The sequence below is a fragment of the Mustela nigripes genome, chromosome 12, assembly GCF_022355385.1.
Source record: "Mustela nigripes isolate SB6536 chromosome 12, MUSNIG.SB6536, whole genome shotgun sequence".
Taxonomy (NCBI): Eukaryota; Metazoa; Chordata; class Mammalia; order Carnivora; family Mustelidae; genus Mustela; species Mustela nigripes.
In genome coordinates, this window is record NC_081568.1 from 105,159,956 (window position 1) to 105,186,935 (window position 26,980).

Genomic DNA, 26,980 nt, shown 5'->3' on the forward strand with positions numbered 1-26,980 from the left:
CTCCTCCTCTGCCTCTCCTTCTTGGCACCTGTCCGGAACCTTGTCGGTCTTCGGTTTTTCTCTTAGTATTTTGTTCTCTGCTTTTAAAACTCTTTCCTATGGGTCTTTCCTCCCTTTTCATTTCTCCTTCTCTTCCTTACATAACCAGTAAAAGCATATTTTTTACTCCTATTCCTTTGCACAGCACAGGATGCAAAAATAACTCCCCTTTTCTTTAAACTTCTGTGGGCCTGTTTTTGTTTGAACATTTAGTTAGCTTATATAGTTAACGGTGGCATGTTTTCGACTTTAAAATAAATACTTTTAATTTTTCTTAAAAAAATTCTTTATTTGTAAGAAGAACTCAGGAACATCTCTTTAATTATCGTAGAAACTGCATATCACAGGTTCAGGAAAGTCCTGTCAGGGAGTCCTGCCTCCCAAACATATTCTAAACATTGATTTAAGAACCTTCAGGAATGAATCATGACAGACTGAATTTGACAGCCCCCTCTGAGCTTGATTTCATTGCTCCAAGTGCTTATCAGTTACTGTGATACATAACAAATTACCCCAAGACTAAGTGACTTAAAACAGCAATAATCATCTGTTAGATCTCTCAGGGGTCTGGAGGTAAGGAATTTGTGAGCACCTTAGTTGGGTGGTTTTGGCTCAGGCTCTCTCCTGAGGTTGTGGTCAGGGAGTCATCTGAAGGCCTGACTGGGGCTGGAGGACCCTTTCCAATGTGGCTTGCTCGCTGCTGGCAAATTAGTGCTGGCAGTTGCCCAGGGCTCTCATTTTCTTTCTCTGTGAACCTCTCTCCATGGGGCCATTTGAATATGGCTTCTGCCAGCTCCCAGAAGAACCATTCCAAGTGGCCCGAGCATTTTATGCATTTATGACAAAATGCGTTTTATGACCTAGCTTCACAAGCCACACACCGTCACTACCATCACATTCTGTTGAGCACAAGGGCCAGCCTTGATTCACTGTGGGAATTCACTGCTCAAGAACACGAGCATTGGGAGGCCATGTTGGAGCCTGGCTACCAAAAGCAGTTTGGTGATATGTTAAAGATCCCTTTAGGAACCCTCAGGAACAAATCATGACAGAATTAAATTTGTCACTTCTCTTTTCATTGCTTCTATAGCAGCTTTTTGATGTTTTAAATGTTAATGAAGAAAGTGTTATTTTTAGATAAAATTTATGTTAGAGGTAAGTCACTGAAGAGGATTCTTCAGGAGCAGAGTTTCTACCCTTTTTTATGGATGAAAATCTGCATTTTCTTGGTGTCTTTTGATTGCTGGGATGGGGAAGAGAGAGCAGAGAGGAGGGATGGGGAAGCTCTGTGTGGCGGCTGCGAGCTGAAAATGGCCTTGAGGAGAGCAGTGTTATGACCCAAACCCTTAGGTCTTCTGGCAGCAAATGCATGTCACCTCAGGGAAGGGGCATCATGGAGACAGCTGGTCCACAGATACTTTGGGGGCAGATTCTAAGAGCAGCTCATCAAAGAAATCTTGCCTTAATAGGTTTATTGTAATTGTTATAAGGCACATGTTCTGACTTTTAATGAGGTGAATGGCAGATGAATCAAAACTGAAGTTCTTTTATTTAATCACCCCCTTCTGCCAATTTTTATCTTTTTTTTAAAAAGGTTATTTATTTATTTGAGAAAGAGAGAGAGAATGTGTGAACGGTGGAGTGGGGGCAGAGATAGACTCCCAAGCAGACTCCCCGCTGATCACAGAGCTCATTGCTGGACTTGATCCCAGAACCCTGACATCGTGACCTGAGCCAGAATCAAGAGTTGGCTGTTTAACTGACTGAGCCACCCAGGCGCCTCTTCTGCCAATTTTTAGATCAAGATTTGGTGTTAGCTTCTTTTAAGATTTAAGAAATAAGGGATTTCAAAAATACATAATAATGTGTACTTTAAAATAATGCTTATTAAGGAATCCATAAATGCATATGAATACTAACAAAACAAAAGTAAATTTCAAAATGGCAGAGGTAGGGTAGGGAGAAAAGAAAGCTCTTCTTTACAGAATGCCAACTAAAAAATACAGAGAGAATTTTTTTAAATCAGCATTTACTAGTCACTGCATCATCAGGCAACAATGATCCATAGATGGCAAAACTTTGAGTTTTGCCACAAAAAGTGTGTGTGTGTGTGTGTTATGGAAAAAAGGATATTCACACAATCTCAAAGTATTACTCCAGAAGTCATTAATTACAAAGGTGAAAGGTGTCGGTATAGTAGAGAAATCTTCTGGCACTCACTTAAACCAAATAAGCAAATTTAGCATCCCCAATAGTAGGCCAAATTGATATCATGTGGCTCTTGATACGATGTACTGAAAAGAGTATGGCACCTCCATAAATATGTAATATATCTGCCAGTAAGGTTTAAGCTTATTTGGAGAAAAAAATCAACCAAATCCAAATTGAGGGACATTATACAAAACATGATACGAAACTCTTAGATATTTCAAGAACATTAATGTCATAAAAGACGTAAAAAGGAGGCTGGGAACTTTTCTAGATTGATGGAGACTAAAGAGACATGACTAGATGTGTGACATGCATGATCCTTGATTTTTTTTTTTAATATAGAGAAACTTTATAGAGTGTTACTGGGACAGTTAAGGAAATTTGTGGACTAATGTTAGGTAATAGTAATATATCAGTGTTAAATTTCTCAAGTTTAATAATTTTATCTGGTTAATATGAGAATGCTTTTGTTCTTAAAAGATAGAATTTTAGGTATTTAGGGATGAAGTGTCATGTCTGCAATTCTCAAATGTTTCAGGAAAAAAAGTGTGTGTGTGTGTGTGTGTGTGTGTGTGTGTGTTATGGCAAAATGCAAACCAAATATAAAATATTTATATATATTTATATATTATATGTATAAAATTGAACCAAAAAACTGTTGTCTAGTTAAAGAGTATAGCAATGTTCATTGTACTTTTCTTACAATGTTTATAAAGGTTTGAACTTTTTCAAAACAAAATTGGAGAAAAGTTTAAGGTAAAATTTAAAAATAAAATAACATTGAACCAAAAAACTGTTGTCTAGGGAAAGAGTATAGCAATGTTCATTGTACTTTTCTTACAATGTTTATAAAGGTTTGAACTTTTTCAAAACAAAATTGGAGAAAAGTTTAAGGTAAAATTTAAAAATAAAATAACAGGGACACCTGGGTGGCTCAGTTGGTTAAGGATCTGCCTTCAGCTCAGGTCGTGACTGCAGGGTCCTGGGATCTAGTTCCGAATCGGGCTCCCTGCTCAGCGGGAAGTCTACTTTTCCCTCTGCCTGTCGCTCTCCCTACTAATGTTCTCTCTCTCTGTCTCTGACAAATAAATAAAATCTTTAAAAATAAATAAATATAAAAATAAAATAACGTTTGTCATGTCTTACTGCTTTAGGTGAAATCCTTAACCCTGTTTGTCACCCATTATCCACCAGTTTGTGAATTAGAAAAAAGTTACTTGCAACAGGTGGGAAATTATCACATGGGATTCTTGATCACTGAGGATGAAAGCAAAGAGGATTCAGGTATGAAATACACTTGCAGTAAGTACAACAGGAATGTTGTTGGTTTTCGTGTTTGATTCATGAATACGTGAACTTACTGCTTATTAAAAATAAAATGAATGTTGATTATAAATGACATTTGTCCAAGTTCATTTTCTCCAAGCTTAGGGTCAAGTAGAATTTACATTTATCTTTGCCATCTCTGAGCACTTCTCTGGGTTTTGTCTACCTCATTTTTCTATAAGAAGGAGATGGGGTCAGAGGTGCCGTGTAGGTTTTACTCTTAGATTGGTCCCAGGAAAGGTGCCCGAACAGTCAAGTATATTAGTCATCTTCAAAAATGTCTCATCCCCAGTATTCTATACTGAATATATGTTTTATCTTAACTTGACAAGGGAACTGAATGTTAGGTCAAGTGGCTTGCCCACGTGGGCCACCTGGGTAGGGGTTGAACTAAGCCTAGAGTCCTAGAATCTGCTATCTGCTTGCACGTTCTTTCCTGCTCTGCTAGAAGAGGTATGTGGAATCTACACTATTTTTCCTAGCCTTCCCACCCTGGACCACTGTCACAGGAATGAGATGTTTCATGAAAAAGAACATCATTAGCCAACAGAAATAAATTCAAGCGCTCTAAGTAATATAGTCAGTTTCAGTATAATCTTATTTTCCTGTTCAGTAGTAATTTTTTTAAGCTCCCAGCCTGTGGGCCAGCAGTGGTTTACACAGTTGGTGTGCTGCAATGGAAAATCCATTACCCAAGACACTGCAGGGTCCAAATTTTATTTTGGAAAAGTAATAAAGATGGACCTGAAAAAGAAATCAGGCAGCTGGCCCAAATAAAACAAAGCCCTGGACCTGAGCTAAATGTAATGTTAGGCAATCCTTGCCTTTTACCACCATGCAGTCTTGAAAAACACATCATAAATTCTCACATGGAAGCAGTTTCATGTCTATTAATCTGCATCCAAAGTGACAGGAGGAGCTTATAAGCTAAAACCCAGTGGGATAAACAAGAGTTCACCAGCAGGGAAGGGTCAGTGATAAGCCTTTATGTGAACTGACTACCAACCTGTAAGTGTTCTGGCATTTTATTTTATTAATTGAAATTTATATTCATGAACCTAATTTTAAACATGAAATGATGCTGAAAGGCACATGCTAACGGGCAGAAAACCCCTGCCTCTGTCCCTTCCCTCCATGCCCCCTCCCCATCCAGTCCCAAGGCAGCCACTTTCACCTCCTTCATTGCTCTTTCCGAATCTCTAAATCATATGCTTATCTGCCCATCTCCTGCTTCATCATCTGGACACATTATTGTTTGGCTTCTCATTGTGCTGGTTGGGAGTCCTCAGCCTTTGCTGCTCTGACCTCCCAGAGTACTCATTCCAGGTTCTTTCTGCCTCATTCCTCTTCAGAGTTTTCACTGTTATTGCCAGCAAGTATTGCTTAATCATGAGCCAGGTATGAGGACAAGTGCATTTTTGTTCTTATGCAATTTTTTTGCTTTTTGTGTTTTTGAAGGCAGTAATTGCCTTGTTTTCATTCCATTCTTCTATTTGAGTCTATATCTGACTCTTCCTGTACCTGCCAGTAGCTTTATAAAATGCCTCTCCAGACATTTTTCCATGTGATTGAACTGCTGGTTCCACTTCTCCTCGCCGGAGTCATTCCCCCTGGAGCCCTTTGTCCTGCTTCTCTGCGATGGTTGCTCCCTAGGCCTGCTGCACAGCTGTTGTCCTGACACCTGCGTTCACCAGCACACTAGGACTTCTCTCATCCCGCCTTCTGTGCATTTGCTTGCAGGTAACAGGATCCTGGAATTCACAGAGGCTCCAACAGTAAGAGTAGAAATAATCTCACATTACAGGGACCTCAGAGGAAGAGTGGGCTTCAGCTCTTCTTCTTTACAGTTCCCCAGGCTCCGTGTTCCAGCCTTGCTTGCTTCATCGTCAGACAGCGTGGCCGAGGCTCTTTTGTACCTTAAAGCCAGAATCAACAAATATCCAAAGAAAGAATAGGGACCAGCATTTCTTGGGACTCTTTCTTAGGAGCCGGGGAGCTCTCCTCAGATGTTCACTAACATCTCATCATTGTCGCCTCTCCTTTTCAGAGTGGAATCACATGCTCACCCTTAAACCAATGGCTAGAAAGCGACAATGACAGGGGTAGCTTGGATCAGTCTAGATTAATCAGGATCAACTTTGGGAGCTTGGCATGAGGACATTATCCCCTCAGTTAAATGGTCAGTGAGTTATTTCCATATAAAATCAAGGTTTTCTTAGGGTTGGAAAAGATTTTGGATAGGCTACTAGTAATATCAGCTAAAGGAGTGAAAAGTTTTGAGATTTTGCAGGAATGAAAAGTCTCCAGTACACCTTCATACTTCATTTATAATTTCACTAGGGCTGGAATTTTAGGTTGAAAATAATTTTCACTCAGAATTTTGAAGCATTGTTGCATTGCCTGCTTACCTCCAGTGTTTTTCTAGCTACATCTGTGTTTCATCCATTACCTCTAACCTAGCTCCACTGCTGTCTGAATTAGAGGCCCCTGTGTAGGTTATCGCTCAAGCACCCCAAAGACCTTTTGGGTGGCTTTGAAGATACGCTGTTATTTCTCATGGTGAGGTAGATAAAGCAGCAGACCTGCAGTAAGAAACATGTACTTTAATCTATTCCAGTCTATGAAATCTTGGACAGGTTACCTCACCTCGTTCACCTCTAAAAATGTTATGAATCAGTCCCAAAAGTGACTTCAGACACTATTTGATCAACACACATATTTCTTTAATAACTGCCCACAGAAGTTTGGCTTTCAAACAAATTTTGCTAAGTTCCCCTGTAACCAGCAGAAACATGAATTATTGCTTTCTCTGACTCTAAGCAGAATCAGATAAATTTTTCAGTAATATCCATCTAGAAACGGTTATAGCTTATAAGTGAAGTCCTCACCAAGAGCTTTTATTTACCTTCTTCTCTCCTCGCTGGCTGTCTGCTGCCACAGTTGCATCACACCCACACTCACGCTCTCTCCCCTTCTCCCCTCTGAGAGGAGTGATGGACAGTCCTGATGGAGAACATAACTCTTAAAACTCTGTAATGTGAGGGGGCGCCTGGGTGGCTCAGTCAGTTTAGTGTCCAACTGTTGGTTTCGGCTCAGGTCACGATTTCATGGGTGGTGGGATCAAGCCCTCTGTCAGGCTTTGCACTCGGTGGTGAGTCTGCTTGAGATTCTTTCTCTCCCTCAGTCCCTTAATGCTCATGCTCACACTCTCTCTTTCTCAAATATATAAATAAATCTTTAAAAAAAACAAAAACAAACCCTAATGTGATTATGGAAGAGTAGTCTCATTATTTACCTTGATGGTGTGAGAACTACCAAATTAGTACTACAGTGGAGACTAGGATGTGATGAGAAATTGAGCAGCTGTTTGTGCTGAGGTATGTTAAATTATTTGGAGCAACATAGTATTTTATATTATATAGCTATAAAATACAGGACTATTATAGCTATATTACATAAAAAGCATTGTATAGCTATGTATATGTATACATACTATATGTTATATATATAAAGAAAAAAAAATGCCATCAGCAAAGCAAATTTTAACTAAGGGGGTTTTGTGTGGCATTAGTGGGCTTCCAGAAAAGGATAGAAGAGTGGATGGCTGGACGGATGACAAATGGACAGACAGATGAATGATTTTATTTTTATTTATTTTTTTTTTTTTAAGAAAACCGGCATGGAGGTTAGATTATAGAGGAGAGGAGAGGCCGGACATAGGTACATCAGTTAGAACCAAGCTAGTTGACGTGATAAAGACTGTTTTTTTGTCTTAAGGATGAGAAGAGTTTACCCTTTGGAATGCCTACTGCTGTTCACTTCACTTTTGGTCATGTGAGCATCAGTGAGTAACAAAAAACTACCCAGGGTAGCAGGCACTGGCTTCTCCACGTTTCTTTCCTAGTCTCCCTCCACCCACCTCCTCATCTGTTCTTTATGTTCTCAAGTTTTATTTGGAGGCAAAAGGTATTCTTAGTGCTTTGTAATGTGAGTTTTAGTCTGTATTCCTGAGAGTGCCAGCATTCTTTCCACCTCCCACTTCCAGCACCCAGCCTTAGAAAGGTGTTATTTGCTGCTGAATTCTTAGAAGAGGTTAAAGAAAATTCCATTATCCTTGTTCTCGGTTATGCTTTTTAGTTTTTAGCTGATAAAAGAGTAAACCCATTTATCATACACATTTATGAAATGACATAGTATATGAGAAAAAGCTCTTGATAAAATTATAATGTGTTTATTGAGATCTCAGAAATTCTTTTTATAAAGATTTTATTTATTTATTTGACAGACACAGGGAGAGAGGGAACACAAGCAGAGGGTAGAGGCAGAGGGAGAAGCAGGCTACCTGCCAAGCAGGGAGCCTGATGCAGGGCTCGATCCCAGGACCCTGGGATCATGACCTGAGCCGAAGGCAGATGCTTAATGATTGAACCACCCAGTGCCCCAGGATCTCAGAAATTATTAAAAATCTGGTTCATTTTGGGCATTTTTACAACTCTATGTAATTGGGTTGAGTTTCATAATAAAAGCTGCATAATCCTGAGATGCTTGAGATTTATCAAAGATTAAACAGTATGCAGCTTTGTCTTTCTGTTATTGTACTTCATTATATCCTAGTTCTTTGGAAGTTTTTAGTTTCTGTGTATGTATTTGTGTGATAGCAGAGTCTGAGATTTTTGTGGCAGGTGTTGACTGGAAGAGCTCTCATGATCAACACCTGAGGGCAGGCCTGGTCCGATGGGGCTGTGTTGTGGTCATAAGGCTTCAGCCAGTCCTACCGAGAGCTCTGAGATGGGATTGGTCTTTCAGAGTTGATGCAGTTTGAAGTGAGGGGGCCTGGCCTTTAATACCCTTTATTAGTTAGCTATTGTTGCATAGCAGATTACTCCCAAACATAGCTGAAAACAGCAAACATTGATCATCATACTATTTCTTTGCATCAGGAAACTAGGGGCAGCTTAGATGGCCACATCTACCTCACGATTTCTCCCAACGCTACAGTCAACGTTGTCTAGGTCTGTCATCACTTCACAGTTTCACTGGGGGAATTTACTTCCCAGACCTCTTACATGGGTGCTGGCAAGCTTTAGAGTTCCAAGTTCCAAGTTCACTCGTGTGGCCGTTGGCCAGAGACATCAGTTTCTAATTTTTTTTAAGTGGTTTTTTTTTTTTTTTAAGATTTATTTATTTATTTATTTATTTATTTGACAGACAGAGATCACAAGTAGGCAGAGAGGCAGGCAGAGAGGGAGGAGGAAGCAGGCTCCCCGCTGAGCAGAGAGCCCGATGCGGGGCTTGATCCCAGGACCCTGGGATCATAGACCTGAGCTGAAGGCAGAGGCTTTAACCCACTGAGCCACCCAGGTGCCCCGAGACATCAGTGTCTTTCCATGTGGGCTTCTTCATAAGGCAGCCCACAATATGGCAACTGGCTTCCCTCAGAACAAGTAAGCAAGAAAATGAATGCCCAGGACAGAAGCCACAGTGTTTTGCAATCTAATCTCAGAAGTGACAACACATCATTCTTGCCATATTTTATTTGTTAGAAGCAAGTCAGTGGGCCCTGCCACACTCAGCGGCAGAGAATGACACAAGGGCATGAACACCAGGAGGCAGGGATCTTTAGTTGCCATCTTAGAAGCTGCCTACCAACTCCCATAGCAACCAGTCATGGTGCAGGCTGCCCAAGACAGGACATGATCTCAGATGAAGCAGTTCTCTTTTTAAGCTGAGGTGACTCCCAAAGAGGGGATATAGCTGTGGATTGTGGACTGACAACCTTCCTGAGAGCTGAGGCAATAAATCCTTTAGTCCTCAGGGGGAGCTGGGTGGAACTGAACAGTGTCCACTTGAATATATATAACTCTCAGTTAACCCAGTTCATTTAGTAAACCAGAATTTCTCAGTCTTGTTATTTAAACTGCACCATGTTGTATTTCCTTATGCGTTTTTTGCTGTTGTTTTGTTTTTAGCATTCTTAGAAATATCTCTTACATGTGTTACTTTACAGAATGTGTTGCATACAAGACTGTTCAATGAGCACATTCACTGAAATAACACTTTCTTGGTCTGTTTTTACAGGAAAAATTGTACTGTGTATCAGAATCATTTCCTTTCTGATAATAGCAGTTCAGTTGAAATTTTTTGGGAAGAAGCATAAAACAAATCTTTTCCTTACACCAAGTCATTTTTAAAAACTTGTAGGTCGGGGGGGTGGTTGGTACATGACTGGCTCATTCGTTGGAGCATGTGACTCTTGATCTCGGGGTTGTAAGTTTGAACCCCATGCTGGGTGTAGAGATTACTTAAAAACAGAATCTTACTTAAAAAAACAAACAAACAAAAAAAAAACCCACCTTTAGGTGAGCTATAAGGTCCTAAATGCAAGAGAATCTTCAAAATAGTATTTCCCCTTTTCCTAGATATGTATAATTGATAAATGGTGCTGAGAGTGATTAGGAACAATGGGTTTCTTTTTCAGATTGTAAATTTTAATTGAGTGAAGTTGTAGGAATTTATGTCTTATTTAATCTTCTGCTTTGAACTTGCAGGGATGGTTTCCTTTATCTCCTCTTTATTTATTTTTTAATTTTTTATTTTGTAGGTGAAGAGCAAGTTCCTGATTTTGTCACTTTTCTTTATCAAATAACCAGAGGAATTGCAGCAAGGAGTTACGGACTAAATGTGGCTAAACTAGCAGATGTTCCTGGAGAAATTTTAAAGAAAGCAGCTAGCAAGTCAAAAGAGTTAGAAGGATTAGTAAATATGAAGAGGTCAGAATGATTGTGTGGCATTTTTTTACTTATAATGAAAACTTCCAAGTTGTCCAATGAAGAGGAATGTCCTGTAAATGAATGTTAGGTTTACCTTTAAGCATTTCTTCAAATATTCTGAAACATTTAATTAAAATAAAATGAAAACAGATCTTTGAAAAGCTCATGTGAATTCAGTCCGCCTTCTTTACTCAGATCTTTATCTGTTGAGTTGCTAAATTGGTTTTAAAGTCATTTTTCTAAAGAACTAAGTTAACTCCTTACTGTGTGCCAGCACATTGGTTGCTTAAAGCATTCAATTATACAACAAATGACTAAAAGAAACCATGACATTTAAAACCTTTAGAATACTTCCTTTGTCCATATACCGCATTCAGAAAGTAAGAATGTCAGGGTATGAATGAAAATAATAGTATTATATAACTATGTAATTATAGTCCATATCCCCATGTCCCTTCTTTTGTGGATTGTTTATGACAAATTTTTCTTTCTAAACTACCTGCAGGGCACCTGGGTAGATCAATTGACTGGGCATCCGACTCTTGATCTCAGCTCAGGTCTTGATCTCAGGTTTGTCAGTTCAAGCTCCATGTTGAGCTCCACACTGGGTCTGGAGTCTATATTTTAAAAAAAACGGAAAACAAAAACCCAGCTTTATTCAGACATCTGTGTGGCACAGTCAATTAAGCATCCAACTCTTGGTGTCGGCTCAGGTCATGATCTCCCAGTTGTGAGATTGAGCCCCCGTGTGGGGCTCTGCACTCAGTGAAGAGTCTGCCTAAAGATTCTCTTTCTCTCTCCTACTGCCCCTCCCCCCCGCTCTGGCTCTCTCTCTCCTCTTTCTCTCTGAGTTGAATAAATATATCTTTAAATTGCCTTCTTTTTGTCACTTAGAATGCTTATGTGTATTATGTGAATGCATTCTATGTTTTACCCTTGATATCCAGCCAGTAGGTAGTCAGTATATTAACTGATCTTGATCTATTATCAGAGGTATGCTTTGGAAGAAAGATATTCCCAAAAAAAATCATAGTAAAAAATAATAAGTTACAGCCTTTCCCCCCAAATACAAGATTATATGATAAAAGGACATAACTTCCTTATCCATCTCCTGCCCCACACCTGTACTACCTGGAAAGTGGGATATGCTTAGGGCAAGATATTACTGCCCTGGTTGATAATTTTATGACTGCGAGGGAACAGATTGTTGGTCAAATAGAAAATCTTGACTGGTGACCACACTACAGGAAAAATTTTTAGTCCTGCAAATCATTACCAAATTTACATATTGAAATAGCAATACCTAATATTAATTAAACAATTACCAACTTGTATACTGAAGTACAGTACTGCAAACAACCTCTCCATTTCTTTCCTCTTGTGGTTCTGCCTTGCCACTCTGTAGTGTGCAGGGGTAAGTGATGGTTGACCAAATCCAAAGCGCTGGACTCTGGCTTGATGTGTGGCTTCCTCTGTTGGCATTCTCTTTTGGAACCTTTCCACAATACCAGGTTAGGAAAGTAGTTATTTATTATGAGAGTTCCAAGATAAGCCCTTACTTCTCTGCAGAAGTCCAAAGACAAACTTAAATCCTCTTTTGTTATCTTACTACTATTTTTCTTCTTCCCTAGAGAAACTAGAATAAAACTTTACTACAAAAGGACATATATATATATATATATGAGATGGCAGTAAAATATGATAGTTTATACTTACTCCTGCTATATAGCCAGTAGAACAGCAAGAGCAATAAAATTCACAGGTTATAATGTTTTAACTCTTCCAACTATTGTGTGACATTTTGAAATCTATAATCTTGACAAGAGAGAATTGTCAAAAGAGGTTGCATTGGGGTAGAAACTGATCATTTATTCAGACACTATATTCATTATTTTTACCTTTTGACTTAAAGTGCTTATCATATCAGTTCCATTGGCGAGATCAAAGAGACCAAGGGGAATCTTGTACATTTCTGTGGGTTTATGATAACAGTTAGCATTTATCGAATGCTTACTGTGCACAGAAACAAGTCTACGCAGTCATTTGCAGCAGCCCAGACAGACAGGCACCAGTTACTAGTATTACTGCTTTACCTGCACTACCTCAGTCCCTATGACAGCCTTGTGAGGTATAGGTACTGGCATGATCCCCATATTGTAGTTGTGGAAAATGAGGCCAAGCAAGGGTTGGAAATCGACCAGGAAGTCAGGGTCCTATACCTAGTTAGTGGTGGAGCAATAACTGGAATTCACCCTGGCTCCAGACCCTAAATATTTAACTGGTTGGTCTATGTTATGCTGGCATTCTTCTCTTTCATTAGCTAGCTTTGCTGTATTAAATCAGCTTTACTTTTCATCCTGTGAGCGCTCTTAGCTTCTGGTCCGAGTTAGAAGGGTAAGAAGCTGGGGTCTCCCCTCCTTGGAGGTAGTAGTGGCAATCAGCAGCCTCAGTCCTTGATTATAACAGTGTCATCAGAAAGCTGATGCTGACACAACTTCCTAACCACAGAGCTCTGTCTGGTGCTCTAAGTCACAGACCCTTTTTTTTTTTTTTTTTTAAGATTTATTTATTTGAGAGAGCACGCAAACAGGAGGAGCAGAGGGAGAGAATGTCTCAAGCAGACTCTGTACCTAGCATGGAGCTCAACATGGGACTCGATCTCACAACCCCAAGGATCATGACCCAAGTCAAAACCAAGAGTCAAATGCTTGACCACCTGCACCACCCAGGCACACCTGTCTTAGACCTTTTATAGCTGTCAGTGAAATGTATTGTACCCCGATAATTCCATTTATAAAATAAATCCTATTTTATTTTCTCTCCAGGAAAAGGCTAAAGTATTTTGCAGAGTTATGGATGATAAATGATGCAAAAGACCTGCAAAAATGGAGAAACGAGTTTGAAATAGAAGAAATTCCAGACTTCTCTTCTTGATGAAAATGAAGACTACATTTTTGGACAAAACATGGAGAATTAAAAATACCATCTGTACAAAACAACTCTCCACTAACAGCCTATCTTTGTGTGATGTGAGCATAAAATCAGAACTCTGGTATATTCCCATGGGAAACAGGCCTTTTGTGTAGAAATTCTGTTCCAGGTTCTTGTCATCCTGACTTAGAAAAGTATAAACAGTTTTGAATATTAAGACTTCTGTTACATAATTTAAAAACTTCATGAATACTAAACTTCACATAAAACCGATCACCTAAATGAAGCCTAACATGAACCTTTAGAGAGTGATAGGAAAATTTAATTCATATTTTTATTTGTTCCAGTTCAGATTAATTTGCAACTGGGTGAGATGTCTAGCAGAAATAAACCTTTTCGCTTGAACTAAAGTAACTTTATGCCACCAGTTTATTTACTGTGAGCATAAGAATTTTTTATGAGAAATAGGAAAAGATTATCAAGCTTTTAGAAAGTAGAGCACAGAAGGAATAAGATCGTATGAAATTTGAAAAGTTAAATACTCTCACAGTTTTAACGCAATTTAAAAATTATGGGATGAAATTATTTGTCATTCATTCAGGTAATAAACATTTAATGAGTACTTGCTATAAATAATGATTTTTTTTCTTGTTGGATTTTGGATTTTTTCTTCTATCTGGCAGTTGCTACTTTTTTAGGTTTAATCGTGGAACCGAGGTTGCTGCTTCTACCAAATGAGTCCTGAGCTCATTTATTTTGGATCTTTCTGTTAATCGGTATAGAAGGCATATGATCTCATATCGAAGTATGTAGCTTTGTTCATAGTTAACAGTGCTCCCTTCCTGCGTGTTTAGGTTGACACACGTTCATCTGTGTCCTTGAGATTTTAACAGCACTTACACCCCAGCTTCTCACAGCTGTGTGGTGATGGTGGTGAATCTGGGATCTTGGGCAAAGGCTCTCCCTCCTATTTCACACCCAGCTGTTATCCCTGTTCATTAAATGTCTTCTCCACATTTGATTGACGTATTTCAAACTCTTTCTTTAGTTTATTTCCTCCAGTGGTCCTAATAGTGACCCCTGGACACAGGAGTCCATATAATTTCCCTAAGCTGAAGGGTGGTTGGTTGCTGTACTTTTGATCACTCACACTGTAGCCCTTTGACTCCTAGCCTTTTTGAAGTTAAGAGTATGATACCACTTGACTGGTTGCACGGTCCCTTCAGAAGTATTAACATAGGGAAATCCTCAAGAATGTCTCAAAAGAGTTTGCTATTGGAAGTACAATCTAAATTTTAAAAAGAACAATACCCTTTAAATAGTGCTTTAATACTTTGTATGATTATAAATGTTTTATATTCTTTCTAACAAGATTTTGGAGGTAGTGCTGTAACTTTAATGCAGGCCAGCAGGAAAAGGAGATGCATCCAGGAATGTCAAGCCCATGCCTGAGGGAGCTGCAGGGACCAGCCGTCACAGGTCATGTCCAAGTGCGCATTCAGGCCATTTCTGACTTGGGCAGGCCAGCGTCAACATTTAAGCAGGTATGGGCTCCAGGAGCAGTGTGTCCAGGCAGTAGCAGGCAATACACAGTATCTGCAAGTGACAATGTGGGCTATTACAAGATAGATTCTTTAACCTGAGGCAGGGTATCAGCCAGCCAGTGTGCAAGAGGTCAGGCCTGGTTAGGAAAAGACCGGCAGTGCAGAACTGCATTTCCAAGCAAGGCCCCTTCCTGGCCAGGTAGCTGAGATGTTGAAGGGAACGTTGGAGCAGAGTCCCAGTTAGGAAGAGGGCACGAAGACCATGAAGATTGGCAGGAAAAGTGCAGTTGGTTGGGTACATACTGCAGATAACCAAACTGAGGGGTGCGATTCTAATATCTTCTAGATAACAAATTTCATTTCCTTTTGATAGATAGCCAGAAGTAGAATGGCTGGATCACATGGTAGTTCTGTTTTAAAATTTTTATTAAATTTAATTTATTTATTTGAGAGAGAGACAGCGTGAGAGAGCATGAGAGGGGAGGTCAGAGGAGAAACAGACTCCCCATGGAGCTGGGAGCCTGATGTGGAACTTGATCCCAGGACCCTGAGATCATGACCTGAGCTGAAGGCAGCCACTTAACCAACTGAGCCTCCCAGGCACCCCTGTTTTTAATTTTTTGAGGAACTTCCATACTGTTTTGCATAATGGCTGTACTAATCTATATTCCTCTACCAGTAGTGCACAAGAGTTTGCGTTCTCTCTGTCCTCCCCAACACTCCTATTGCTTGGCTTTTCAATAACAACCATTCTAGCAAGTGTGAAGTGCTATCTTATTGTGGTTTTGATTTGCATTTCCCTGATGATTACAGTCAGCTTTAGAACATTATCATTACTCTAAAAAAGAAACGTGCACTCATTAGCAGTCTCTCTTCATTCCTCCCCCAAATCCCTAGTCCTAGACAGAATGGCTGTCTAGGACTAGGGATTTCTGTCCAAACCCACAGAGTGTACAGCACCAAGAATGAACCCGAATGTATACACGAGACGCTTTAAGTGAAAATGAAATGCCATCAGTTATAACAAATACACGACTCTGGCCAGGGATGCTGACCATGGAGGAGGCAGTGCTTGGGGGCGGGGCAGAGACTAGAGAGGGTCTCTGTACCTTCTGCTCAACTTTGCTGTGAGCCTAAAACTGTTCTAAAAAATAAAGTTTAGTTTACAAATAATAAAGTTCCCTGGGCCCTAAGCCAGAACTACAGAGTCAGACACAATTTCATAAAGGGGTGAAGATCTAAGGAATATGATTTTTAGCAAATGGCTCTGGAGACAAGATTACTAACATGCTGGGAGTGGTGAGAAAGGTCAAGGGGAGAGAAAATGGAGAAGAGATGAGGACAGAAATGAACACTCACTGACATTTGCATGTCCCAACCTTAAAGATTCCAGTTCAGTACAGTGAGAGTGGTGCCTGGAAATACGTCTTTGAAAAACTCTTTAGGTGGTTCTGATGAAGGGAAGCAACTGCCCAGCCCAGTGAGGAAGATTCAGGGAAGTAGGGTTTAATAAAAAGGAGGTAAAAATGGCGTGCATTATTTCTGATGTAGAAATAAACTGTTCTGAATGTCAAAAAAAAAAAAAAAAAAGAAAGAAAGAAAGAAAAAGAAAAAAGAGAAAAAGAGGATATAGTCAAAGGCAATGAAGGGAGGATTTGAGCAAAGGACAAAACAACCCAAGAAAGGATTCTGCCTTCCAAGCTCAATAATTATTTCTGCAAGAAGACAGCCTTGCTGTGTGTCTTATGAAGTTGTGTTGATGCACATTCTTCACCACAATTGCACTGAAACAAGGCAGATGACAAGTAATCTTCAGGAATGTAGTCACAAAAGTAGATTGGGGGAGGGTGCCTGGGTGGCTCGCTTGGTTAAATTTCTGCCTCGGGCTCCACACAGAGAGTCTGCTTCCCCTCCCTCGCTCCCTCTGCCCCTCTGCCCGCTTACCCTCTCTCTCTTTCTAAAATAGATTATGGAATAAAGCTGTAACAAGCCAATCAGCAGAGTCATATTTTCTAAAGGCCACAATAGAAAACATTTATTGCAAATAGAAAAAACAACTGGCGGGTCTTTGATATAAAAATCAGTTCAATGTCTGACTAAGAAAAAAATGAATTTTTTAAGATGATATTTAAAATCTATCAAGTGGGTAAAGTTTGCCTATGAAGTAGAATCTATAACTGGGTAGTCATATAATGTATTATCTAAAATGGGACATTTGTGAGTGAAAGAGACTTTTAATAACTCTTCCAGGTGGGATGGCTGGGTGGCTCAGATAGTTAAGCAACTGCCTTTGGCTTAGGTCATGATCCCAGGGTCCTGGGATTGAGTCCCGTGTCAGACTTCTTGCTCAGTGGGGAGTCCTACTTCTCTCCCTGCTTGTGCTCTCTTTCTGGCAAATAAATAAATAAGATCTTTAAAAAAAAAAAAAATCAAAACACACACAAAAAAACGATGCCAGGAAAACTGGTATAGACCAAGACTGTCCCAACTAAACCAGAAAGGATATTCCCCTAATGGTAATAGTTCTCAGGACATAATAAATCTAACAATAATCATATATACTAACTTACAATGGTCCAAAGAGGAATTGACCTTAATTATAAAGTTAGAAAACACAGATGGCATTAATTCAAGTTTCTTTCTCTCTCTCCCCTTATCCTTGGTTGAGAGCACCAAATAGCACTTTTATAATTACATAGCCCAGCAGTAATTAATATTGATTTTGGAACCCAGTAAAGGTCAACATTAATTTGTGTACTACACTGGGTTTCAATCTATCCTTTACTCTGGAATTTGTTCAGTGGGCATTGTTTCACCAGCCCGTTACCACTCCAACCATGACAACAGGTTCAAACTTGAATGAACTGTCATAATAGATTTTTTAAAGATTTATTTATTTATTTATTTATTTATTAATATTTTAAGATGTATCATAATTTTGTATGGATCTTGACTCCCGAGAGTAATGGTATCTTGATTATAAGAAGGGTCTTTTCCTTGAGTTTTTGATCTGAAAGAGTTTGGGTTTTCTTTTCTTTTTCAACAAACAAGTATTGGTGGGGGGGTAGTCTCTAGTGTGCCATACTTTCTCCTATGTGACAGATAAAGCAGAGGAGAGATGGAGCAAATAATTGTCAATCCAATGAGAAATAGCTTAGCCATTTGTTGTCATTGAGAATAGTGGCTCACCAACCTGACTGCACGTTAGAATTATTAGGGGAGCTTTAAAAAAAACAACCGTGTGTCTTGCCACATAAAACATTCACAGCAGAATTACTCATAAAAGCCAAAAAATGGGAACAACCCAAATGTGCATCAGCTCATGAACTGATAAATAAAATGAAGTACATAAAGCAGAGTAGTTTGCAATAGTAAAAAAGAATGAAGCACCATTACCTGCCACCACATGAATGAACCTTGAAAACAAAATGCTAAATGAAAGAAGCCAGATACAAGAGACCATATACTGTAATGACTCCATTCATATGAAACGTCTATAATAGGAAAATCTATAGCTACAGAATGCAGAATACTACCATTGCAGTATCATCCAGAACAGTTTCATTGTCCAGAAAGTCCTCTGTGGTCCTCCTGTTTAACCCTTCCTCTCCTCTAACCACAGCAACCACTGATCCGTTTACTCTCTCTCTAGTTTTGCCTTTCCCAGAGCATTACATACTTGAGATCGTACAGCCTTTACAGATGGCCTTCTCTCACTTAGTAATATGTATTTACGTTTCTTCCATGTTTTTCCCAGCTTGACAGCTCATTTCCTTTTAACACCAAATAATATCCCGTTATCTGGGTGGGTGTGCCACAGTTTATTCATTCACCTGCTGAAGGACAGACATCGTCACTGTCTCCAAATTTTGGCGATTAGGAATAAAGCTGCTCTAAATATCCACATGCAGGTTTTTGTGTGGACATAGTTTTCAGTTAATTTGGGAAAACACCAAAGTGCAATTGCTAGATCATATGGTAAGAGTATATTTAGTCGAGACTGCCAAACTGTTTTCAAAAGTGGTTGTGCCATTTTGCATGTCTCCCAGCATTCAGCAAAGAGTTCCTTTTCCTCCTTATCCTTGCCAGCATTTGGTGTTGTCAGTGTTTTGGATTTGGGCCATTCTAATAGACATTTAGTAGAATCTCTTTGTTGAGCTTGCAGTTTTCCTGCTGACAGGATGCTGCACGCCTTTTCAAATGCCGATTTGCCACATGTATATCTTTGGTGGGGTGTCTGTTCAGACCCTCTGCTCCTTTTTTAATTGGGTTATTTTCTTACTGCATTTTAAGAGTTCTTTGCATATTTTGGATAATAGCCCTTTTATCAGATGTATCTTTTGAAAAGATTCTCTCCTAGTCTGTAGCTTGTCTTCTCATTCTCTTGATTGTAGCTTGCAGAGCAAAAGTTTTTCATTTTAATGAAGTCAAGTTTATCAGCTATTTCTCTCATGGTTAATGCCTTTGGTGTTACATCTAAAAGGTCATTGGCATACCAAGATCATCTAGATTTTTCTTATCTTCTGGGAGATTTATTGTTTTGCATTTTACATTTAGGTTTATGACCACCTAAGTCATTTTTTGTGAAGGGTGTAAGGTCTATATCTAGATTCCTTTTTTAAAATAGGCTTTATTTTTTAGAGCAGTTTTTGTTAACAGAATCTCAGGCAAAAGCAAACATTTAAAGTTGCATTTTTGTGTTATGAGATTTGAAGGAGTGTCTATAAAGAGCATGCACGATTCTTTAAACTGTTCATAAGCTTTCTGCTATAATGCTATTCTAACAATAGTCTGTCATTCAAATACTGGCAGTATTTCATGATATTCTAAATACTCAAACTTATGTATAGAATAATCAGGAAAGGAGCCAATGAGAGTGTTCCCAAGCACCATCTCTGTTTCATGACCTTGAACGCTACAGATTTCCAGCAATCAGGGACTTTGCTATCTGGACACAAGCTACATTCTAAAATGTTATTTCACTCTATGTACAAAAACATGATGGCCTTAGTCAGAAATTAACCCAAGAATTGACTCACACTTTATAAGCAACAGGTAAACAGGTACCTATGTCAGTTAATGCTGGTCAGCAGTGGTGTATTAATGTTCCCCGAATAATCATTCCTATGTCAGCTAGAAACCTTGGAGTAAGGTATGAATTACTAAGTTTTTGAGTTAGTGTTCTTCTACAGTGACAAAACAAAATACCTTATTTATGGGGAGGAACAAGTTAAAAATACTAACTTTTCTATGGAGATAGGTACCAGTGACTGCAAGGCATCTGGTTTAAATATAAAAGTATATATATTAATGGCAGGAGAGTATAGGCAACCAATTTCAAGGCATCTAAATATATTCAGGTAAGTAAGTCAGAAGAAATGAAATATTACAGAAGAAATGAAATATTACATAAATGCCCAACTACAGTTAAGATCTTTTGAAATTAAAATGATCCCTTTAGAATAGTGATATATCATAAACTTAACGAACTGTGCATAAATGAATAATTGCAAACTTAGTTAATAGTGGTGGACTCTTCTTTTAAGTGGCAAGAACAGGAAGACACCTAAGGAAACCCTGAAAGTAAGGAAAACAACAGCTTAACCTGAGCTAATGGAAAATGATAATTTGGAATAATTTTCAGAACATAATTTATACAGTTCTGTTTCTTTTATTTGTCACTTTATCAACAATGGGCTTCCATTTCTCCTTATATGGCGGTTGTTCCATCATTTCAGTGACTCCACTTTTCTCTGTCTTTGTTTTTGCTTCTTCTGACTTACTTTCTGCTGTTTTCTCTCTTTTCTCTGGCCTCTAATTTCCCATCACTTAAACTTGCTGCCTTTTCTCCAAGGATGTCCATTTCTGTCTCTTCTCCCAGTGTATTTGTCTTACTTTGTTCTTCAGCCATCCTAAGAAGGCACACCTGAATGACTCAGTTTGTCACGATTAGCCCTGTTGGGTAGTCTTGGCTTGGGCCACCTCATGGGCAGCTGACCAGCCTGAAAAGTACCAACCCTTTGATCAAGCAGCTCTATTAAGTCACTCTATTCAGTTCTGTCCAGAGTGGCAATTTCACTTTATTCAGGAGGAGCTACAAGCTTGGCAGCAACTTCGGACACCAATACAGGTGCTGTACAGATTGATCTGGTTTCGTGAAAGTGCTCATGTTTGCATAGCATATAAATACACTGTGCCTCCTAGAAATAAAGAACTTTACGGGTTCATCCTAACTGGAGCAGTATGCCCACATACCCGTCTGAATTAGTGAAATACCTGAATTACAGAAGGGTTTGCATAATCTGTAGATTCAGTAACATCTTAAATTTGAAGGGAAATTAAAAGTTAACAATTTTTGATTGGTATAGAGAAATAGGAGAAGGACTCTTTCATTTACCTACTTGATGAAATCTTAGGGTTTCCATGAATTATTAAAGTCTTTAAATGATGAATGCAGAGTTAATGTTAAAATGTATATAAAATAATATGGGAAATTTCTGGGGGAATGGAATAAAACTAGATACTACTGGAAATAACTGTACTAATAAGGACAGATGCCTATACTCTTATTTAAGATTAAATCTTTTGAGTAGTTACAGAAAGAAACCCTGATGGGACACAAATAGCAGAGTCTTTTCTTCTTAGTGAATAACAATTCTCTCAAATCCCACAACTGGGAATGTGTTTTAATGGTCCAGTAGTCTTTGGTTTTTACCTGAGTTCTAAATTCCCTTGTTTAAATGTAGGTGAGTGAGTTAATCCAGAAGACTTGGAATATACGGTTTATTCATTGGCTCTGTTACACAGATTGAGCAGGTTAGCACTGAAATTTTGACTAAATATATAGATGAAAGAGAATATATTCCTGTCCCAGGGATGGCAGCACCTGCTGGTATTCATATTCCCCCCAAAGTGGAGGAGAAATGAGAAGAACTCATCACCTCTGGACTGTCACACCTTATGAAGCAAGATTGCTCTGCACATGGCTGTGTGATGGTTAAAATGTCCATTGAAGGTGTCTGTCCCTTCTTTCTCTGTTTCCCTGTGTCCTCTTTTAGTGACTAATTCATAACCTCCTGAGTGATGCTCTTTGCTCCTGCCTGCAGTCATTACCCTTACCTGCCAGCTGCCATTCCTCTACCTTTTCTCACTGTCTCAGATCTGTGATGATTACTTTCCTAAAATGCCTTTCCCTCTGGCTTCTCAGTGAGTGAACTTGCTGAGCAACTTACAGCTTTTGGGTAGAAAAGGGTTCTTGGAATTCAGCCACTGAATCTTGGTTTCCTTGGGGGGGTGTGGGTGTATGACTGAGTATTGTTTTTACCAAGAGGAATACCCATATGGGAACCAGAAGGACCATTTTTCATGTCATCTAGTATTCGTTATGGTAGCAGGAAAGAAAAATTGTTCACTGAGTTCAAGATTTCTACCTGAAATGATGATATGCAGAAATAACACTAAGCAGCCTTTACTTTGGCTCTGGAGACAATCCTCTAATTATGACTTGCATATTAAAACATGAATGATGGTGTGGCTGGGTGACTATGTTAAGCTTCTGCCTTTGGGTCAGTTGTTGAGATCGAGCCCTGCATTGGGCTCCTTGCTCAGTGGGAGCCTGCTTCTCCCTCTCCCTGATGCTCCTCCTGCTTGTTCTTTCTCTCCCTCCCAAATAAGTAAGTAAAATATTTATAAACATATTAAACGAATAAAATATGAATGAATGATGAATGTGCATACAACTAAGCTTTCATGGATCAGTGTGAAGAACAGTGGACAGTTAACAGACCACTTCTGGTGCTGGCCCTGCCACTTAGTATCATTTAAAAAGTCATATGAAACACAAAAATGTCAACAACTCGCAAGAAAAGCCAACCTCAAGATGGCTCAAATGTTAAACTTAACAGATAATGACTTTAAAGCAGCTAGTATATACACCAAATTCCAAGAAGTAAGAGACAACACTCTTGAATGAATGTAAAGGTAGAAATCATCTGTGGAGAAATAGAAGCTAAAGAAAGAACCATGGGGGCAGTGGGGAATGGGGAGTTGTTTAATGGGTATAGAGTTTCAATTTTGCAAGATAAAAAGAGTTCTGAATATTGGTTGCACAACAATGTGAATGTGTTTGACATTACTGAACTGTACGCTTAAACATGGTTAAGATGGTAAATTTAATGTGTGCTTTACCACAACTTAAAAATAAATAAATAAATTGTTATGTACTTGTAGTTAAAAACCTTCCAAAAAAGAAATATATGCATAATATATTTCTAAGTAAAAATAAAGCATGTTTCAAGGGTGCCTGGGTGGCTCAGTGGGTTTAGCCTCTGCCTTCGGCTCAGGTCGTGATCCCGGGGTCCTGGGATCAAGCCCCACATCGGGCTCTCTGCTCAGCAGGGAGCCTACTTCCCCTTCTCTTTCTGCCTGCCTCTCTGCCTACCTGTGATTCCTGTCTGTCAAATAAATAAACAAAATCTTTTAAAAAATAAAATAAAATAAAAAATAAAGCATATTTCTTTCAGAGTGGGGGAGGACCAAATGGATATGTACATGAGAACTACACTTATCTTGGTGAGCACTGAGTAATACATAGAATAGTTGAATCACTATATTATATACCTGAAACTAATGTAACACTGAATGTTAACTACTCTGGAATTAAATATAATGTACATGTGTTTGGAGTAACTGAAAGAGGAGAAAGAGACTGTGGATTTCTCATCAGAAATCATGAAAGATTGAAAGAAGTGGAACGACTTTTTTTTTAGAACAACATATTCTAAATGCTGAAAAAGAAATATCAACCATATTTTTATATCTTATAAAAATATTATTCAATAATGAAGGCAAAATAAAAACTTTTTCAGATGAAGGGAAATGAAGAGAATTTGTTACCAATACACCTGCTGTAAAAGAAATGCTAAAGGAAGTTCTTCAAGTCTAAGGGAAATGATACCAGTGGGAAAGTTGAAATTTGAGGAATAAAGCACAACAGAAATAGGAAGTATATGGGTAACTATAATACTGTTCTACTCCTCTTGAGTTCCTTAAAATATGTATAATGGTTGCAAGAAAACAGTATAACATTAAATGGTAGGATTTTTAGTGTACAGAGATGTAATGCATATGATAAGTACAACATAAAGTATGTAATGTAAATGACTGAAATTTTCCTACATTTTATTTGGAATAATAAAATTTTAATAGGTAGATTATGAAACAAGCATATTTTAATCATTAGAGCAATCATTATAAATATTATGCAAAGTACAGAGTTTAAAAAGCCAAGAGATGGGGCGCCTGGGTGGCTCAGTGGGTGAAGTCTCTGCCTTTGGCTTAGGTCATGATCTCGGGGTCCTGGGATCAAGTCCGGCATCGGGCTCTCTGCTCAGCGGTGAGCCTGCTTCCCTCTCTCTCTCTGCCTGCCTCTCTGCCTACTTGTGATCTCTCTCTGTCATAAAATAAAATAAAAATCTTTTAAAAAAATTTAAAAAAAAAGCCAAGAGATAAGTTAAAATAGAAAAATGAAAGATATTTAGTAATTCCAAAGAAACCAGAAAAGGAAAAACAGAAAAAGGAAGAAAAAAGAGAAATTGAAAAGAAAGAATAAAATTATAGGTCCAACCATGTCAACAGTTACATTAAATGGAAATGTTCTGGAAACACATTAAAGGACAGTTTGTCATTTGGGTTAAAAATAAAGACCCAATTCTATGCTCTCTACAAGAAGTCCAATTTAAATAATATAAGTAGCTAAAAAGTAGAAGGATGGAAGAAGATACACCATGCACAGACTAACCAAAAGAATTCTGGAGTAGCCATATTAATCAGACAAAATAGACTTCAGAACAAAGAAAATCAACAAGTATCAAGAAGTAAATAAATAATTTAATGACAAAATTGTCAGTTCACTAAGAAGATAATCCTGAGTTGTATACAACCTAACAACAAAGCTTAAAAAAAACATAAAACAAAAATTGATAGAACTAAAAGAAAATAGATAAATTCACAATTACAGATGGAAACTTCAACATTCCTTTCAGTAATCAATAAACGGGTATACCAAAAATCAGTAAGAATATAGAAGGCCTGAATGATAACAACAACCAGCTTGATCTAATTTACTTTTATGGGACATTCCATCCCCAAACAGCAGAAGATAAATTCTGTTCGAGTGTACATGTAATATGGACCATGATAGGCATATCAGTGGTCATAAAACCTTAACAAATTTAAAAGAATTGAAATACAAAATGTGTTCTCATTAAAATGGAATACTAGAAATCAGTAAAAAAAGATACCTGAGGGGCGCCTGGGTGACTCAGTTGGTTGAGCGACTGCCTTTGGCTCCTGGAGTCCCAGGATCGAGTCCCACATCAGGCTCCCTGCTCAGTGGGGAGTCTGCTTCGCCTGCTGACCTCTCTCTTCTCATTCTCTCTCTATCTGTCTCTCAAATAAATAAATAAAATCTTTTTTAAAAATACCTGAAATTCCCCCAAATATATAAGTATTAATATACTTCTAAATAATCTGTGGACCAAAGAGAAAGTCCCAAGGAAAATGAGAAAATATTTTGAAATGACTTACCTGCTGAAGTATTGTCTTTAGGGGAATACATAGCATTAGAAGCTTATATTAGAAAAGAAATAAATAATCTAAGCTTCCATTTTAAGAAAGAAAAAATGAATAATACCAGAGCAAACAAAAGGAAGGAAACAATAGAGATAACAAATGAAACCAAATGCTAGTTCTATGAAAAGATCAACAAAACTGATAAACTTCTAGCCAGACTGATCAAAGAGTAAAGACACAAAATATCAAAAAGATATAGTAGTATAGATCACACAAACACTAAAAGAGTAGATAATATAGAAATACTATGAGCATGCCTATGCACATTAAGTTTGACAAGTTAGATTAAGTGGACCACTTTCTTGAAAGGTATAAATGACTGAAACTCACATAAGAAGAAACAGATATTCTGATTAACTATATCTCTTAAAAGAATTAAACTTGTAGTTCAAAACCTTCCAACAAAGAAAATTCTAGGCCGAGATTTAAGGAAGACATAATATCAATTCTACACAATCTCCACCAGAAAACAGAAGAGAAAGAGACACTTCCCAGCTCATTTTGAGAGCCGGCACTACTCCAGTACCAAAACCAGAAAAAGACATTTGAAAGACAAGACTAATATCTTTTAAAAAGGGGGAGGGGGGCGCCTGGGTGGCTCAGGGGATTAAAGCCTCTGCCTTTGGCTCAGGTCATGATCTCGAGGTCATGATCTCAAGGTCTTGGGACCAAGCCCCACATCCGGCTCTCTGCTCCGTGGGGAGCCCCTGCCTGCCTCTCTGCTTATTTGTGATCTCCCTCTGCCAAATAAATAAATAAAATCTAAAAAAAAAAAAAAAAAAAAAAAAGACTAATATCTTGAACATAGACTAAAAGATCCTCAATAAAAGTATAGCAAATTGAGTAAGAATAAAATGCATCAAAACCAAGTGGGATTTATCCCAGGAATGTGTGGCTGGTACCACTTTTGAAAATCAATCAGTGTAACCTACCATCTGAACAGACTAAAATATAGAAACATGATCATATCAATAGATGCAAAAAATGCACTTAAAATTCAACATCCAGGGATGCCTGGGTGGCTCAGTTGGTTGGGCAGCTGCCTTCGGCTCAGGTCATGATCCCGGTGTCCTGGGATCGAGTCCCACATCGGGCTCCTTGCTCAGCAGGGAGCCTGCTTCTCCCTCTGCCTCTGCCTGCCATTCTGTCTGCCTGTGCTCGCTCGCTCTCTCTCTCTTCTGACAAATGAATAAAATCTTTGAAAAAAAAAAATTCAACATCCAGGGGTGCCTGGGTGGCTCAGTGAGTTAAATCCTCTGCCTTTGGCTCAGGTCATGGTCCCAGGGTCCTCGGATCGAGCCCCACATTGGGCTCTCTGCTCAGCAGGGAGCCTGCTTCCTCCTCTCTCTCTGCCTGCCTCTCTGCCTACTCAACATTCATTCCTTACCAAAACAAAAACAAATCCTCAACAAACTGGAAATATAATAATTTCCTTAAATAGATAAAGGACAGCTATAGAAGACTGACTGATAACAACCAAATGCTTTTTCCTTATTGGAGGAAGACAAGAATGTCTGCTGTCAGCAT

The 26,980-nt window shown here is 38.6% G+C and overlaps 1 protein-coding gene across 1 annotated transcript in view; it reads left to right on the top strand.

Annotated features, from left to right (window-relative positions):
- Positions 1-13,899, top strand: part of MSH3 (mutS homolog 3) — a 170,856-nt gene extending 156,957 nt beyond the window's left edge. Inside the window, exons 20-22 of the mRNA XM_059416382.1 lie at positions 3,405-3,534; positions 10,178-10,346; positions 13,172-13,899. Of these exons, the coding sequence (XP_059272365.1) occupies positions 3,405-3,534; positions 10,178-10,346; positions 13,172-13,280 (408 nt within the window). The 3' untranslated portion in view covers positions 13,281-13,899. The remainder of the gene's footprint in view (positions 1-3,404; positions 3,535-10,177; positions 10,347-13,171) is intronic.
- The last annotated feature ends 13,081 nt before the right edge of the window (positions 13,900-26,980 follow it).